Here is a 16,289-nt window from a genome sequence, read left to right as displayed (position 1 = left end):
CGGTAATGTGGGGGTTCCACCGCCTACCTGTGCATGCCTCGGTAATGTAGGGGTTCCACCACCTACCTGTACATGGCCTTTTGCAAAGGACAAAACTAGACCATGGGCTCAGACTGCTTGGCACAGTGCCTGCCAGGGAGCGGGCACTTAGTAACTGGAGGCCGTTGTTTATCAGAGATGTGGCTGTAAACTTTGTGGAAGGTAAGAGGAAAAGGGCTCATTATCCCAGAAAACCGATTTTCCTCCCCTTCTCCTGGGTGCAGCCAGGGATCCTCGGTGTCGGAGAGAAAGCATCGTCAGTCCAGCCCCACAGCAGACATGGAGGGTGTTTGTTACCGCAGCCAAACAGCTTACCTGAAAGGGCCGAGGGGTGGAGTATCCCGTAAAGTTTACCATTGAAACTTTTTAGCCTAAACTGAACTTTGTGAAAGGAATGTGGTATCAGTTTAAGGGTATGATCTCTTTGCAGATAAAGGGCAAAACAATAAACTCTGGAAACCAGTTAGGCCGTGGTGGAGTGGACAGTCTGTTTTGAGAACGAGAGACCCTGACCTATGTGGCTGCTTTCTCACGGAGGGCCTCGGCGCCACGCAGCGGGCCACGTGAGCTGACGCCTGACTGAGCCCTTAAAGCTCCATGTTACAGAGCATGGAGGAAGTCCCCTGATTTAAAAATGTGTTTTGATAACTGTTTTTTTGATAACTGTTCACCATGGTCATAGGAGAGTGCCGAAATGTTCCAGAAACTTCTAGTGCTAAGCAGCTTATCCTCAAAGGATGAGTTTGCTATAAAATATACTCCTACAGAAAAGACTTAAATCAGTCAACTGTATGGGATTATTGATACTGACTCTTAAATATTGGACAGTGTCTAACAAATACATCAGTCTTTGTTGTTCTCCGATTGATTTTCAGCCCTTTCTGCTGACAGTAGGTAGAAGGACCGTTTATCTCTTGGTCGTAACGAGGAGGTTATGGTGTGTGTCCACGCGAAGATCTTCTCAGTGTGTCTCTGGAGGCCCATGTGCAGCTCCTTTCAAAGTTATCTCATGAATAAACACTTTTTTTAAACATAGGAAGAGGAAGGACCCAAACGCCCCCTCTCCTCAGCTTTAAACTCTGTTTTGAACATAAGGATCTTTTCTTGATGTGATGAAGCTCATCTGTTTCAAATCCGTAGCCATTATTGTTCTTAATGATGAAACACTTATGACATCTCATTAAGACCAAGTGCAGAGATGGCCACTGTCACCACTGAGTGTCATTAGTAAGATTATTTGGAAGTTGTGGTCGACACAGTGAAACCTAGAATGGAAACACAGGAACGAGCGCATCAGCGCGCACGGGACGGAACCGCCGTCATTCCCGGACGGTGTGATCGTGTGCCTGCAGAACCGAGAACAAACAGAAAGCAGCTGCAATTGACGGAAAATCTAGTAAAGTGACGAAACAGTATTTGTATGTATCGTACTTAGCGATAAGAAAATATTATGGGGAAAATACATGTATAGTAGCATATTTCCCCCCAGATGCTCTTGAAATAAGGAGCCATGGTGGTGCAGTGGTTAAGCACTCGGCTGCTAACTGAAAGGTCTGGTGGTTTGAACCCACCAGCTGCTCCGCAGAAGAAAGATGTGGCGGTCTGCTTCCGTACAGATTTACAGCCTTGGGAACCCAATGGGGCAGTTCTGCTGTGACTTACAGGGTTGCTATGAGTCGGAATCAGCGTGACAGCGATGGGCACTCTGAAGTATCTCGGAATAGTCTTAATTAGGAATGTACAGGGCTTGTTGGTGAAGAAAACTGTGACCCATTACAGAGAAAAATTAAACAGAGATTTGAATACAAGGAAACATCCTTTGTCTTTGTTTAGAAAAATAGGATATTGTGCAGATGTTCATCTTTACCAAATTGGATTTATAGGTTTAATGCAATTTAAACTGAATCTTCAATAGGATTAAAAGATGGAGTAACTCATTAATTTGGAAAAATAAATTGATGAATATAAGTATAGCCAAGTAAAATTTTTTAAAAAATTGTGAGGGAAGAAAGCCCTCCCAAGTGTCACGAAATGCTGTAGGATGAGTTATTTAAGGCAGTGCAGTGCCGGCGCTTCGTCGGGTTTGATACCCCGGTGTGGGGCCTACTCCGTGTGAGGATGAACATGCAGTGAGGACTCGAGACGGACCTGGGAGGTTAGGAGAGATGACCTAGCAACTGGTCAGTTTTCTGAGAAAACAAGATGAATTATCATCTGTGTCCCATACCAGAGTAACACCCAGATGGACTAAAGCGTAAAATGTAAGCAGCAGCAACAACAAATGCAAACAGAAAATACCTGTGTTCACTCATTCAGCTGCTAATTATCAAGCACCTTTGTGTGCAGGTATTGCTCAGGAGTGGAATGTGAGCCTTCCTGGAGCCTGTGGTCCCAGAGAGACTGTGGACAGGCGGGGCTCCGCTGGGGGAACACTCAGGTGCGGAAGTAGTGGGGTAGCGTGTGACAGATGGTTCTATCTGTATGGGGAATGGGGGGTGATGGGGTGTCGGGGGAAGGCCTTTAAACTGAGACCCAAAGGACAAGCCAGTGTTGGTCAGGTGAAGGTGGAAGGAGGCGAGTCACAGGCAGAGGCCCGGAGGTTAGAGACCACGCTACATTCGAAGACCTAGAGGCTGGGAGGGGATGGAGGTCAGGAGTGGGAGGAGGTCGGGAGGGGGTGGAGGCGGGGAGGGCGTGGGGAGGACAGGAGGGGGTGGAGGCTGGGAGGGGGTGGAGGCCAGGAGCGAGAAGAGGGGAGACGAGGAAACTGGAGCTCTTGGTGGGAATCGGGGCTTCCCAGGCTTCAGTGGCATGCTAAGCAGCTGTACTTCAGCTTGGAAGATATGGGAGTGATTGAAATTAGGGGAGTGCCCTGATGTAGTTTAGAAACCTCGTTGTCCTGCAGTGTGGACAGGGGTGGATTAACCAGTAAGCAGTGGAGCAGTCCATCCCTGAGGGGAGACTAGATGGAGGGAGGAGGGAGTGGGAGCCAGGAAAGCTGCTGCCGTCCAGGCAGAGGTGACGGGCTTGGGCCAGGGGGCTGGTGATGTGGACAGGTTTAGGAGGTAGAACAAAGACGGCTTAGTGGGGAGTTGTTGGTTGTGGGCAAGGAACAGGGTGAAGGAGGAGTACCGGCTAATAAATCAGCTCAGATTGCCCCCTCAGTGGGTGCCCTCTTTAAAACCGTATCTGCCCCCAGTCCCCCGCAGGGGTTTTTATTTCTTTGATTTACGGATATATCTCCAGTACCTGAAAATAGTGATTGGCACATACTAGGTGCTCAGTAAATATTTGTGGAACAGATGACTGAGGGTGACTTCCAGGTTGCTGGTTTGAGCAGCTGGGTAGACGGGGCTGACATTGGCCAATGCTGGGAGTGCGGAGAAGGAGCTGGTGTGGGGAGGGCAGAGGAGGGAGATGATGGGCCAATGGTTTGGTGTGCCAAGAAGCAGAAAATGAATCAGATGGTAAACACCAGACTCGGGGGATATTTGCAACAAATAATGTGGACGTGAAAATCAATCAGAAAACTCACAGCTGCCAGTACATAAATGGCAGAAAACATGAACAGACAATTCACAAAAGATGAAAGATGCAAATACTGAATAAATATTTGAGAAGCTGTTTGGCCTGACTAATGGTAAGGAGTGCAGACTAAGTCAATATGCAGTATTTCTGTCTTTGAATGATTAATGATTTTAAATAATGAGGATCACGTTGGACTGGTGAGAATGGAAATTTGTGCCGATTTTTAGCAAAGGAATTTGGCGGGGTGCCTCAGGCGCCTTAAAATGTTTATAGCTTTTGACCAAATAATTCGACTTCTGGAAATTTATCATGAGGAAGTCCAAGAAAAGCCTCTCCTCTCTCCTGCCATGCGGCCCTCCCCACCTGCCTGCCGTACTCTGACACCATCTTCAGAGAAAGAAGTTCTTACAGAAATAACACCAAAAGAAAGGCTGGGGAGGCAAGGGTGGTGAGGAGAGGGGCTGGTGGATTCTGGGAGCGTCCTAAAAACTGGAAAAGTGCACCACGGAGCTCCCACGTCCAACTCCTTGCTGTTTCTGTTCTGTTTCCAGATGAAGACCGTCAGCGTTGCCTTGGTCTTGTGCCTCAACGTTGGTGTGGACCCCCCGGATGTGGTGAAGACCACCCCCTGTGCCCGCTTAGAGTGCTGGATAGGTAAGTGTGAACTCCTGCACGGCCTGTCGCCAGGACCACCAGGGAGGGCTCTGGGCCGGCAGGGCTTATCCTCTGATGTCCTGGTCCCAGTGTGGGTCTGTCACTGGATTGTTAAACCTGAGGATTTTATTTCTTTGTGGAGTTAGGTGACCTTTAGGTTACCTCAGATGCATTCATCTGTGAATGGTAGTGGGGAAAATGCTTGAAAGAAAATTAATAAAGTAAAATAGTTGGATTATGTCATTTTCTCCTTTGAATTTGCCTTGTATCTGGCAAGTAATCGTAGCTATATACACTTTTAAAAAATTGAACAGATGGTGTTGTATGAAGGGAGAGAAGGTCAGCACACCCCTCACGAGGGCAAGAGGCCCTCAGGCCAGTACAACACGCATACGGTTAAGGCATCACCCCTACTCTGTGGCATCCACCCCCCGTTTTCAGTTTACTTTAACGGGGGAGGGAGAGTGCGGAAAAGGAGGGTGAGAATGGCTGCACAACTTGGAGAAGGTGATCAGGCCCCCTTAACGGCACATGTGGAAATTGATGAATTGGTATATGTTACGTTGCATATGTTTTTAACAACAATAAAGTAAGATAGGTTATTAAAAACAATTGAACAGATGAATGGGGAAGCAAAACATGGTGTATACACCCAATGGACTATTGCTCAGCCACCAAGAGAAATAAAGTCCTGGTGCACGTCACGACATGGCTGAACCTTGACATCATGATGCTGAGTGAAGTCAGTCAGTCACAGAAGGACAAATCCTGTCCGACCTCACTTACATGGAACAGGCAAATAGAAACCACAGCTTTGTGGTGGTTACTGATGGCGACAGGGAGAGGGACGGGGAGTCACTCCTTAGGGGGCACTGAGTTCCTCTCGGTGGTGGTGGAGTGGGTTGGAAGAGCATGGTGACAGTGGCTGCACAATGAAGATTGTAATCAGTGTCACCGAATTGTACATGTAAACGTTGCTGAGTGACAAATGTTTTATGTATATACCAGCATGAGAGTATCTTTATAGAAAAAGTAAATTGAACCTTTCAAGCAAAGCCTCACAGAACATATAACAGATCATCATAATAGCCAGTGTTTATTGAGTGCTTGCAATGTGCCAGGCATCTGTCAAAGCATGTACTTCTCCCAGCACCTGTGCAGTAGGTTTTATTATCACTTCCCACAATGGAGATGAGACAGAAGGACGAGTCATTCGCCCAGGGTTGCTGTGTTAGTGAGTGGCAGAGCTGGGGTCTGCACCTGTGCCGTCCAAGTCCACAGACCGTGTTCTTAACCATTACAGTATACCTGCCTTTTTCTTTTAGCATCAGGTTTATTGAGGTACAGTTTATATACAGTAAACATCACCTCTTTAGGTATACATTTTTATGAGTTTGGACAGATATACACAGTCTTGTGACAAATACCACAAGCAAGGTACAGGATAGTTGCATCACACCAAGAAAGTTCCCTGGGGCCCATTTGTAATCAGTCCCCTCCCTTTCCCCTGGCCCCTGGCCACCACTGATCTGCTTTTTGTGCTGTGGTTTCCCTTTTGCAGAATGTCGTGTAAAGAGAATCCTGTCTTGTGTCTTTCAGTTAGCATAATGCATTTGAGATTCATCCATATCGTTGTAGGTGTTTGTAGCTTGTTTCTTGAGTTCAGTTGGAATAAAAGCACTTACTGATGAAGATCAAAGATTACAGCCTTCAGTATGGATTACACCTCAACATAAAGAAAACAAAAATCCTCAGAACTGGACCGATAAGTAACATCAAGATAAACGGAGGAAAAATTGAAGTTGTCAAGGATTTCATTTTACTTGGATCTACAATCAACATCCGTGGAAGCGGCAGTCAAGAAGTTAAACAACGTATTGGGCAAATCTGCTGCAAAAGACCTCTTTAAAGTGTTGAAAAGCAAAGATGTCACCTTGAAGACTAAGGTGCACCTGACCCAAGCCGTGGTATTTTCAGTCACCTCATATGCATATGAAAGCTGTCCAATGAATAAGGAAGACCAAAGAAGAATTGATACCTTTGAATTATGATGGTGGTAAAGAATATTGAATATACTATGGACTGACAGAAGAACAAACCATCTGTCTTGGAAGAAGTACAACCAGAATGCTCCTTAGAAGGGAGGATGGTGAGACTTTGTCTCACATACTTCGGACGTGTTATCAGGAGGGACCAGTCCCTGGAGAAGGACATCATGCTTGATAAAGTAGAGGGTCAGCGAAAAAGAGGAGGACCCTCGAGATGAATTGACACAGTGGCTGCAACAGTGGGCTCAAACGTAACAATGATTGTGACGATGGCGCAGGACCGGGCAGTGTTTCCTTCTGTTGTATATGGGGTCACTGTGAGTCAGAACCGACTCGATGCCACCTAACAACGACAACATGGACATACTACAATTTGTTCATCCAGTTGATGGAGGTTTGGGTTGTTTCCAGTTTTTGATGATTATGAATAAAATGGCTGTAAGCATTTCGTCTTTGCATGGATGTATTTTCTCTTGGGTAAATCTTTGGGAGTGAGAACCAGGTCATATATTAATAGTATATTTAACCCTTTGAGGAACTGTCACACTGTTTTCCACCATGACTGCCATTTTGTTTTTCCAAGCTGAGTTCCACTTGCTTCACATCCTCACTAGCACTTGGTCCTGTCGGTGTTTAAAGTTTTAGTCATTCTCATTAGGTGTTGATTTGCAGTTCCCTAATGACAATGGAGGAGCCCTGGTGACGCGGTGGTAAAGCACTCGGTTGCCAACTGAAAGATCGGTGGTTCGAGCCCACCAGCTGCTCCGTGGGAGAAAGATGTGGCAGTCTGCTTGCATTAAGATTACAGCCTTGGAAACCCCATGGGGGGCAGTTCTCCTCTGTCCTATAAGGTCACTATGAGTCGAATTGACTCACCGGCATATAACAACAGCGACTAGTGATGTTGCGCATATTTCCACGTGTACATTTGCCACCTGTATATCTTGTCTGCCAAAGTATCTGTTCAAATCCTCTACCATTTTTAAAGAAAATGAGTTGTTTGCTTCTTATTGTTGAGTTTTGAGAGTACTTTACGGTGTTTGAAAACAAGTCCTTTTTCATTATGTGTTTTGCAGATGTCTTCTCCCACTCTGTGGCTTGGTTTTTCATTCTCTTAACAGTGTTTTTCGAAGAGTAGAAGTTTTTGATTTTGAGGGAATCCAATTTATCAAGTTTTTAAAAATGACTTATGCTTTTTTGTGTCTTATCTAAGAAATCTGTCTAACCTGAGGTCATAAAAATTTTCTCCTGTAGTTTCTTTTAGAAAGATGAATAGTTTTACGTTTTACGTTTAAGCCTGTGATTCATTTTGAGCTAATTTTTGCAGTGAAACCTGTGAGAGCCAGAGCTTGACAGGACTGCCTTGTTTTTCTGGGTCTCGCAAGTTTTCTGCCTGACCGGGTGCAGTCTTACCACTTTTCTGGCACTCTCTATTAGTGGGAAATATTTGTGTTTTCCTTCTGTGACAGGTTTCTGCCTTTCACAGGTTTTACTGGGTATGGCCTGAAGTGTGTGTTGAGGTTTTACATACGGGTGTCTGGTTGTTTCCGCACCGTTTGCTGGAGAGAGATCACGCTTCCTCCACTGAGCTGCTTTAGCATCTTTGCGTCTCCAAAGGTGAACGTAGTTCCTGGGTCTGGGCTGCTGGAGGGGATGCTCCTCCCTGAGTTCAGTGTACTTGGCTGTCTTGTGATCTCAGCTCTCTGATGAGCTCGGGAACAGTTATGATGGTGTTGATTATTCAGCTCTGTCTTGTTTAGGATTCGGAGCAACTTTTTGTTGTCCCCGGCTTCCTACATCCTAAGCAAAAGCAGAAGTCCCTTTCACCTATTTTAAATTAACAAAATGTACAGATTATTCTAACCTGAATTAAAAACAAGTCATTTTTCATGCTCATGTGCTGGTCTCACTCTTTGAGGGTATCTCAGGATAGCAGTCTTTACCTTCCCTCCCTGTCTGACCCTGACCTTCCAGGAGCAGTGACAGAGCAGCCGTTGGCTGTGGCCTGTCTCCTGAGGCGCCTGTCTGGCTCACTGCTACCTCCTGGTGACTCTGCTGAATGCAGTCCGCCTCTTATTACCCCCACGGACTGGTTACACCGCGTTCTTCAGGTGGAGTTTCATCTATTTCTCCCCCTTTAACTCCTCTTATGTTGGGTTTGACGGAGCAAGGCTTCCTACCCTGGATCCTGAGTTTTCTCCTACGGATGTGTGAGCCCTTGGGGGTTGGGAGGCTGTCTTTGTCTGAGCACAGAGTTGCACTTTCCATGGAGAAGATCTTTGGTTTTTATTAGATTCCTGAGGGGTCCTTGACTCCCCTCCCCAAACAAAAAGAGCCCTTCCTCACACAGTCTCTGGGATCAGTATTTGCAGGACAATGTCCATGGACACGAAGAGAACCCCTTACTTCCTTCTTAGAGAAGAGATGCAGCAAATGAATAGGTTTTTTTATATTGTGTTATTAAAAGAAAAAAATACAATTTAGGAATGTAGTCTACCTTTTTAGGTTGAAAACTTCGTTTGGTCCTAACTACAAAGTAGGCAGGGCTAGTCCTTGTGACGGCGATGTTTAACAACGCGTTATGTAAAAAAATCTGGACATTGAGTCTGCAAATTTGCAGTGGTACCTAGAAGTCCACGTTTTCCTTTTTTATTTTGAAAAATATTTCAACAGTGTCAAGTATGAGTCCACTGAATCAAGTATGATTCAAGTATGAGTCCACTGAATCAAGTATGAGTCCACTGAGTCAAGTATGATTCAAGTGTGAGTCCACTGAATCATCTGAGAGTACATTGCTGACATGATGCTCCCTTACTTTATCAAGTACTTTATCATGTATTTTCAACAAGCAAAGAGTTTCTCTTTTGTCATCACCAGACAGTCGTCAGAATCTGGAAATTAGCGTTGATGTGTGGCTGCCGTGGAAGCCTCTGACTGTGCTGTCTTTGGCGGTCGTCTCAATAATGCCATTTTTAGAGCAGAAGGTGCTGCTAACATCATGCATTGCCTTTCATTTCATCTCATTCAGTCTGGAAGGCTTTCTTAGCCTCGCCTTGATGCTCATGACCTCGACACCTTGGAAGATTCTGGGCCCTTTATTTTGTTGAACATCCTGATGCTTCCTTGTGATTGAATTTAGGCTCTGCTTCCTGGCAGGATGATACAGAGGAGAGCTGCTTTCTTCATGTTGCAGCATATGAGGTGGCACGTGATTCTGATTTATCCCATTACTGGTGATGCAACTCTTTTATCGCTTGATTAAGTTGGTGCCTGCCAGACTTCTCCACTGTAAATTACTCTTTACACAGTGGTTAGTAAGTATTTTTGAGAAGAGGTACATTGAGACTATGTAAATATTCCTTTCCTCATCAAACTTTCATTTTATTCACCCTGAACCCTTGGTTTCCTTTTTTATTCAGTGGATTATAATCCAATATTACCGTTATTTGTCTTCCATTTAGCCAGCGGGAGCCCATTTAGGTTGGCTTTGGTGTCCTTTTGCCTTTCTTCCGTCATTCTCTGAGTTCTTCCTTATTTTCTGGCATGCCAATTTGTCTCAGGCGCATCCTGCTCTTTCTCTGCCTCATTCCTGGAATCAGCCATTTCCCCGAGGAGCCCCAGTTCCTGTTAGTGGGCACTGGGTGTTCTCGTTGGAATTGGTGTGTTTTCCTCCTCACTGGACAGAGCAAGACAGTGTATGTGTGTATGGATGTCGTGTGAACTGGCGTCTCTGAAGACGAGAATGGCCAGAGCTTGCTCGTGGCTGAGGCGAAGGAGCCGTGGGGGAAGAGGGCCTCGCGGGGACGGGAGCCGTCAGCGTAACTGTTTAGAAGGCAGCAGTCAGTATTTTCCCGTTTGGTCTTAGCATTGTGCTGCATCACCAGAAGTCAGAAGATTTTGCAGTCACCCAGACCCCAGCTTCATTCATTCCAGCTGTGCCGCTTCGGCCGTGACAACTGTTTTGAGCCTTAGTTTCCTCTTCTGTAAAATGGAGCTAACGGTGAGAGCATGAGGATGGCCCCATGCAGAGACTGGCATGCACTGAGGAGCAGCAGCGTCCCCCCGGCACCTCCTCACAACACCCCCGTCACGACCTCCCCCCAGAGTGCTGGGGCGGGGGAGCGTGAGCCTCTTCCCCCGTGTTCTCTGCAGCTCCCTGCAGAAGAGTGGTGACTGCTCGCGCCCGTTTCCCCAGGGTAGTTCAGTGGCCGAGGGCGGCGCTCTGGCGGTCCAGCACCTCTAGCAGATGTCTTATGGCTGCGTGCACGTGTTTCAAACTTTATTCTACAGGTTAAATATTAAAGATACCCAGTAATGATCTGAGATGATCTTCTATGGCTTTACATTAAGCACCTGAGTGTGCAGATCGATTTTGTGTGTGCTTGCAGAATTATGAGGTGATGTCTTTTTAAAAACAGCTTTATTGAGATATTCTTCACATACCATATGATTCACATACATGTAATTCACCCATTTAAAGTGTACAAGTCACTTGTTTTTAGTATATTCACAGGAGCGAATATGCTATTCAACCAGTATGATCTAAGCTTGGAATATTTTCCTCACTCCAAAAAGAAAACCCTACACTTTAGCTATCACCCCCTGCCCCCAGCTCTCCAAACAAACAGACAGACAGACAAGCAAGCAAACAAGCAAACAAACCCACTGCCATGGAGCCGATTTCAACTCATAGCGACCCCATAGGATTTCCAAGGCTGTAAATCTTTATGGAAGCAGACTACCACATCTTTCTCCCGTGGAGCGACTGGTGGGTTTGAACCGCCCACCTTCTGGTTAGCAGCCGAGTGCTTTTAACCACTGCCCCACCAGGGCTCCTTAGCAATCGCTAAGCAACCACTAACCTGCTTTCTGTGTTATGGATCTGCCTATTCTGAACTCTGATGTGACTGGGAGAATGTATTATGTGGTCTTATTGTGTCTGGCTTCTTTCACTCCGTGTAATATTTCCAAGGTTCATCCACGTTCCGGCGCATATCAGAACATCGTTTCTCTTCACGGCTGAGTAATATTCCGCTGTATGGATGGACCACATTTTGTTTATCCATTGGTCTGTTGATGGACATTTGGGTTATTTCTACCTTTTGGCTCTTGGGACACGTGCTGCTGTGAACATCTGTGTACAAGTTTCTGTGTAGATGGATGTTTTCATTTCTCTTGGGTGTATACCTAGGAGCGGAATTGTTGGGCCATGTGCTGACTCTGTTTAATCAGTCGAGGAACTGCCCGGCTCTTCTCCACAGCCACTGCGCTGTTTTACATTCCCACCAGCAGTGTAGGAGGGCTCCAATTTCACCACATCCCTGCCAACACTTGTTGATTCCGAGTTGATTACTTTTTAGGCTGAAGATATATATCAGACTTCCAGAGACAGTCTGTGCTGGCCTGCAGCTGCTCTGCCCTCAGAGATGAGGGGTGGGGGTAGCTTTAAAAATAGATGATTCTTACTCTTCCATCTGTTTTTGTGTGCATGTGCATATATCACCTAGTTAAACACACAAATGCACACACGTGTTGGTGATATTCCTGCTTCCAGAGGTGCTGAGGGAGTATTTGTATCTGTAAAGGGACCCTGTAGGTTTTACTGTGTGACAAGCAGCTTTGTTGCTGGAATAAATAAGCAGAAGATAGGTTGTACCGGCCTGAAATGGCTGTGCCCTTCCTTCTTGCTGGTTCTGCATACGGGTTGGGTTGTGTGGAGCTTGCTGGGCAGAGATGGGGGCTCTGTGAGCCCTTAGCTTTCCAGGCTCTGGCAGCTGACTCTCAACACCTCCATCCCCGCCCACACCTGCCTTCCTCCAGGTAATGAGATGCTGTTTTACTTCCCAGCAATGACACTTGTCTCTTTCCAGAGGAGCAGGGGAGAGGCTGTTCTGTTTTACGGCCAGACGTTAAATGCTAGAACGGTTGTACCGCAAGCAGTCCTGCCAAAGCGCTACCTGCCAGGCGCCTTGCTGGAGGCGTGTCCACTCAAGGCAGAGCGCGCGTGGATGGGCCGAGTGCTGAGCAGGAAGGAATGTAATGTAGCCGCAGTATTTTTTATGGGTTAGCTAATGGTAGCTGTGTATCATGGGAGGCAAGAATGCTAAAGGGTTCTCAGATGCATGGAAATTCTGCTATCCTGAGGAAATCTTTGGAGGCGCTTGGTTTTTCTCTTTCCTCAGGAGAAGCAGCGCGGGGTTTCTCTGGCCGCTGTCCACGCCAGCAGCTCCACGCACCTCCGTGCCTGCAGCTGGACCTTTGAGGCTCCGGGTTGAAAACCCGTTTTCTCTGTCCAGTCACACCAGCCTCTCCTGCTAGTGCTCCGCCCCCTCTGGAGGAGGAGGGCTGCCTGACTTCTTGAAGCCTCCTTCTCTACTGTGAGCTTTGTGCAAGCCATGAGGCCTGCCGTCTACAATAGGGCAGCCCCTTCAAATGCACTGAAACTCCAGCCAACCTCCAGTCTTGGTGTGGCCCAGCAACAGGCAACACGGGACCTCAACTGACTTCATAGCTGTGGGGAGTGAGGCTCAGTGGTCGGGATGAGGCTGGGTTGTAGAAGATGGCTCCCATAGCGTTCCAGCTCCTACCCCAAGGACCCACACGCACTGGAGAACCCTCAGTTCCTGTCGCTAGCCGGTGATTGCTGTGGGCCGGGCAGCTGGCTGTGGGCTGGGCAGCTGGCTGTGGGCCGGGCAGCTGGCTGTGGGCCGGGCAGCTGGCTGTGGGTTGGGCAGCTGGCTGTACGCCATCTTTGCCCTTCAGTTCAGTAACGAGAAATGTCTCTCCCTATGGTCACTGCTAATTATAAAATGTATGTGAGTGGTATTATGGTTAATAAAGTACAGAGCCATTAAAAACCATTTCTCTTTTCAAAGTAGCCCTTTTGCCATCGCTTATTTTCTCAAACAGAAATTAGTTGCTCCAGGTTACACAACTAATTAGTGGCAGAGTCCTTGAAAGCCATGCAAAGAAATTTGCACTTGATCTAGTAGGCAGTACTCAGTTAATAAGTCAATTAACAAATATTTATTCAGTGTCTACTAAACACAAGGTACAAAGAAGTACAAAGATTCTTTGAGCAGTGAGCTCTGTAGGTTTTTTATTTTAGCTTTTTATTAAAGTGCAGCATGTGTACAGAAAGGCGTACATTATTCAAGTGTATAGTTAGATAAATTTTCCCAGGCTGATCGTACCCATGGAACCCAGATCAGAAACGCTGTTACCAGCAGCCCAGAAGCCCCAGTCTTGTCCCCTGCTAGCCACCCGCACTTCCTTTCCCAAGGGTCTCCACTCTCTGACAGCTGATGTTGTTGATGAGTGCTGCCAAGTCGATTCTGACTCATAGCGACTCCAAGAGACAGCGCATAACTGCCCCATAGGGTTTCCTAGGCTGTAATCTTTACAGGAGCTGATTGTCATGTCTTTTCTTCCACTGAGCTGCTGGTAGATTCAACCCGCCGACCTTTTAGTTAGCGGCCAAGTGCTTAACCATTGCGCCATCAGGACTCCTTGACAGCTTCTATTAGTTTTGCTTTTTTTGCACCTTATCTACATGGAAGCATGCAGTAACACTGTAGGCTTTTAAGGGAAGAATGCTGTTGTAGAAGCATTGCTTTCAAAAGTCTGACCAATACCTACGTGCAGGAGCATGAGGCCAGATTCAGGAACCCAGGAGGACAGGAGGGTCTTTCAGTAATGTCAGCAGGAGGTGTCTCCGGTTTGGGCTAACAGTTGACGATGGAGGGCAGGTTCTTTCGAAGGAAAAATGGACAGGGCCTGGTGATGGAGTTGCACGTATGTGGGAATGATGGGGGGTAAAAGAAGTGCTCTGAGTCTGCAGGTTGGCTGAATGCCAGTACCATTGATAACCTTTGTGACCTTGGACCAAGTCGCTGGACTGCTTTAAGCTTCAGCTTTCTCTTCCACACAGTGAGGTGGGTTGGGCTGAGTTCTTTCAGTGTAAAGTTCTGAGAGTCAGGAAATACAGGAGGGGTGTGCTGAAAGGTTTGCAGATAGGAAAAATTTATGAAAAGCTAAAAGCCTTATACAAACACCAGTTACTATCCACTTTCCACCCACCCATCCACCCACTTCATTCATTGATGTACTCACATACTCACTCACTGTTGACGTTTTATTAGATCTTTTCCAGACTGCCCTAAAAACAAAAAGAAACCCAGGGAGACACTGGGAGAGAAGCGTTTTATTAAGACAGAACTACAGTTTTAAATGTACGTTCTGTCCACTCCACCCCACAGCAGACTGATGATGTTGTCAGCGACATCCATCCAGGACCTTGATTTTAGTTCAGTACCATTTTCATTATCTTCATTCTTTCCCCCTCCCCCCTTCTCCCCTTCTCCCTCTCCTCTCTTCCCTTCTCCCACTCCCTGTCATATTCTTGGGAGGAAACCATAAAATTAATTGGCCGCAGGGATTCCCAATAGACAGAATGTGACAGCCCCACTTAGCTGATCACAACTTGATGAACGGCTGGTGGTTGCTCTGCTCCTCCCACGGGCGGGCAGGTTGCTCCAAGGGCAGGGGAGGAAGAGTGCAGTCACACAGCCTCTGCTAATGAGGGTTTTCAGCATCTCTGCAGGGATGTGGGTGATGTCCACGCAGGAAGGGGGGACTGCAGCATTGCCAGCTCTGCTACACTTTCCACCTGCCTTCTTTTGGGAGTACCGGGGAGAGGATGGTGTGGAAGGGAGGGTTTTGGGTTTTCTTTGCTTCTTTGTCTTTCTACGTGGTGAAGTTCAAGGAAGGGGTAGAATTTTAGTCCTTCCTCCAACTTTTGGCCCGTTGGAACTCCCTGCTCCTGTGTGGTTCGTTAGAGGGCATGCACAGTGGGCTGCAGTGGACGGGTTTGATTTCTGTACAGGCCTTTTATTACTTTACAGAGGACAGCATTCCCCTCCTCTGCACTGGGGATGACCGCTGTGAGCCCTGACCACGTGGGTGCCGCCCGAGTTGGTGTGGAGGAATGAATGAGGAGCTCTCACACCTGCTCTGTGCACTTAGTGCTGATCATTGTACACCCACGCGGTCAGACTTCGGAATGGTTTCTAGTTTTGAAAGCTATTTTCTGCCTTTCTTTGCTTGCTTATGTACTTGCTGGTAGCACTGAGCTGATTTCAATTCATAGCGACCCTGTAGGACAGAGTAGAACTGCCCCATAGGGTTCTAAGTCTGTAATCTTTATGGAAGCAGATTGCCACGTTTCTCCTGCGGAGTGGCTGGTGGATTCGAACTGCCGACCTTTTGGTTAGCAGCCGTAGCTCTTAACCACTGCGCCACCAGTGCTGAGGCACGCTTAGGGCATGGTAAATAGGTCCACATGGCAGCATTAAAAGCTTCAGGGGCGAGCATGGCAGGAAAGCCAGTAAGGAAACCCAGAATGAGCATGCTGGATTTCATCCTATAGTTACTTGGCTCTCAAACTTTAGTTCACATAAGAAATCCCCTTAGGGGGGCTGCTTAAACTGAAGATTCCTGGCCCCTCTCCCCAGAAATGCTGGTTCTGTGGCTTTAGATTGATGTCCAGGAGTCTTTATTTTCACAGACTCCTCAGATGATTCCCACGGGCAGTCAGGTTTGGGGACACTAGGGTATAATGACAATCTTTACAGCATGCCTGCTTGTCGCAGCTCCCGTAACTATTATTATACCCAGAGCTTGGTGGGTCAGTGTCCTAGCACAGTGACTCACTTCCAGGCCAGTGTCTCCCGAGGACTGACTCCTGCCCTAGCGACCCTGGGCGAGAGTCAGTGACTTGCTTCTTTGCCTCCTGAGCTCAGTGCCAGGGTCCTGGCTCCAGACGCGTGGGCGCTGCAGGCCGCCTGCTGCCAGCCTTGCGTGACGCTACCCTCTCTCTGCCCACGGAACTTACTGACACTGTCTGCTGCTTATGTTTCTCCAGATGCCTGCCCTCTCATCCTCAGTCTCGTCCATCTCATCTCGTCCGAGCCCTGGTTTTGAACCCGTGTCCCACGTCCTACAAAGAGGCAGCTCTGACCC

At 47.2% G+C, this 16,289-nt stretch overlaps 1 protein-coding gene and 1 non-coding gene across 2 annotated transcripts in view; both read left to right on the top strand.

The window, feature by feature from the left end:
* The window catches only part of RPTOR (regulatory associated protein of MTOR complex 1), a 425,613-nt gene that overhangs the window by 77,143 nt on the left and 332,181 nt on the right, over positions 1-16,289 (top strand). Inside the window, 1 exon segment of the mRNA XM_023729162.1 lies at positions 4,119-4,221. Coding sequence (XP_023584930.1) covers positions 4,119-4,221 — 103 coding nt within the window.
* LOC111820190 (U6atac minor spliceosomal RNA) lies at positions 4,539-4,661 on the top strand. The gene has a single exon (XR_002823733.1). It is a non-coding gene; the product is annotated as a U6atac minor spliceosomal RNA (small nuclear RNA).

This window comes from Trichechus manatus, unplaced genomic scaffold (assembly GCF_000243295.1).
Source record: "Trichechus manatus latirostris isolate Lorelei unplaced genomic scaffold, TriManLat1.0 scaffold00028, whole genome shotgun sequence".
Classification (NCBI taxonomy): Eukaryota; Metazoa; Chordata; class Mammalia; order Sirenia; family Trichechidae; genus Trichechus; species Trichechus manatus.
Note: the sequence above shows the minus strand (reverse complement) of the source record. Positions and strands in the feature narration are given on the sequence as shown.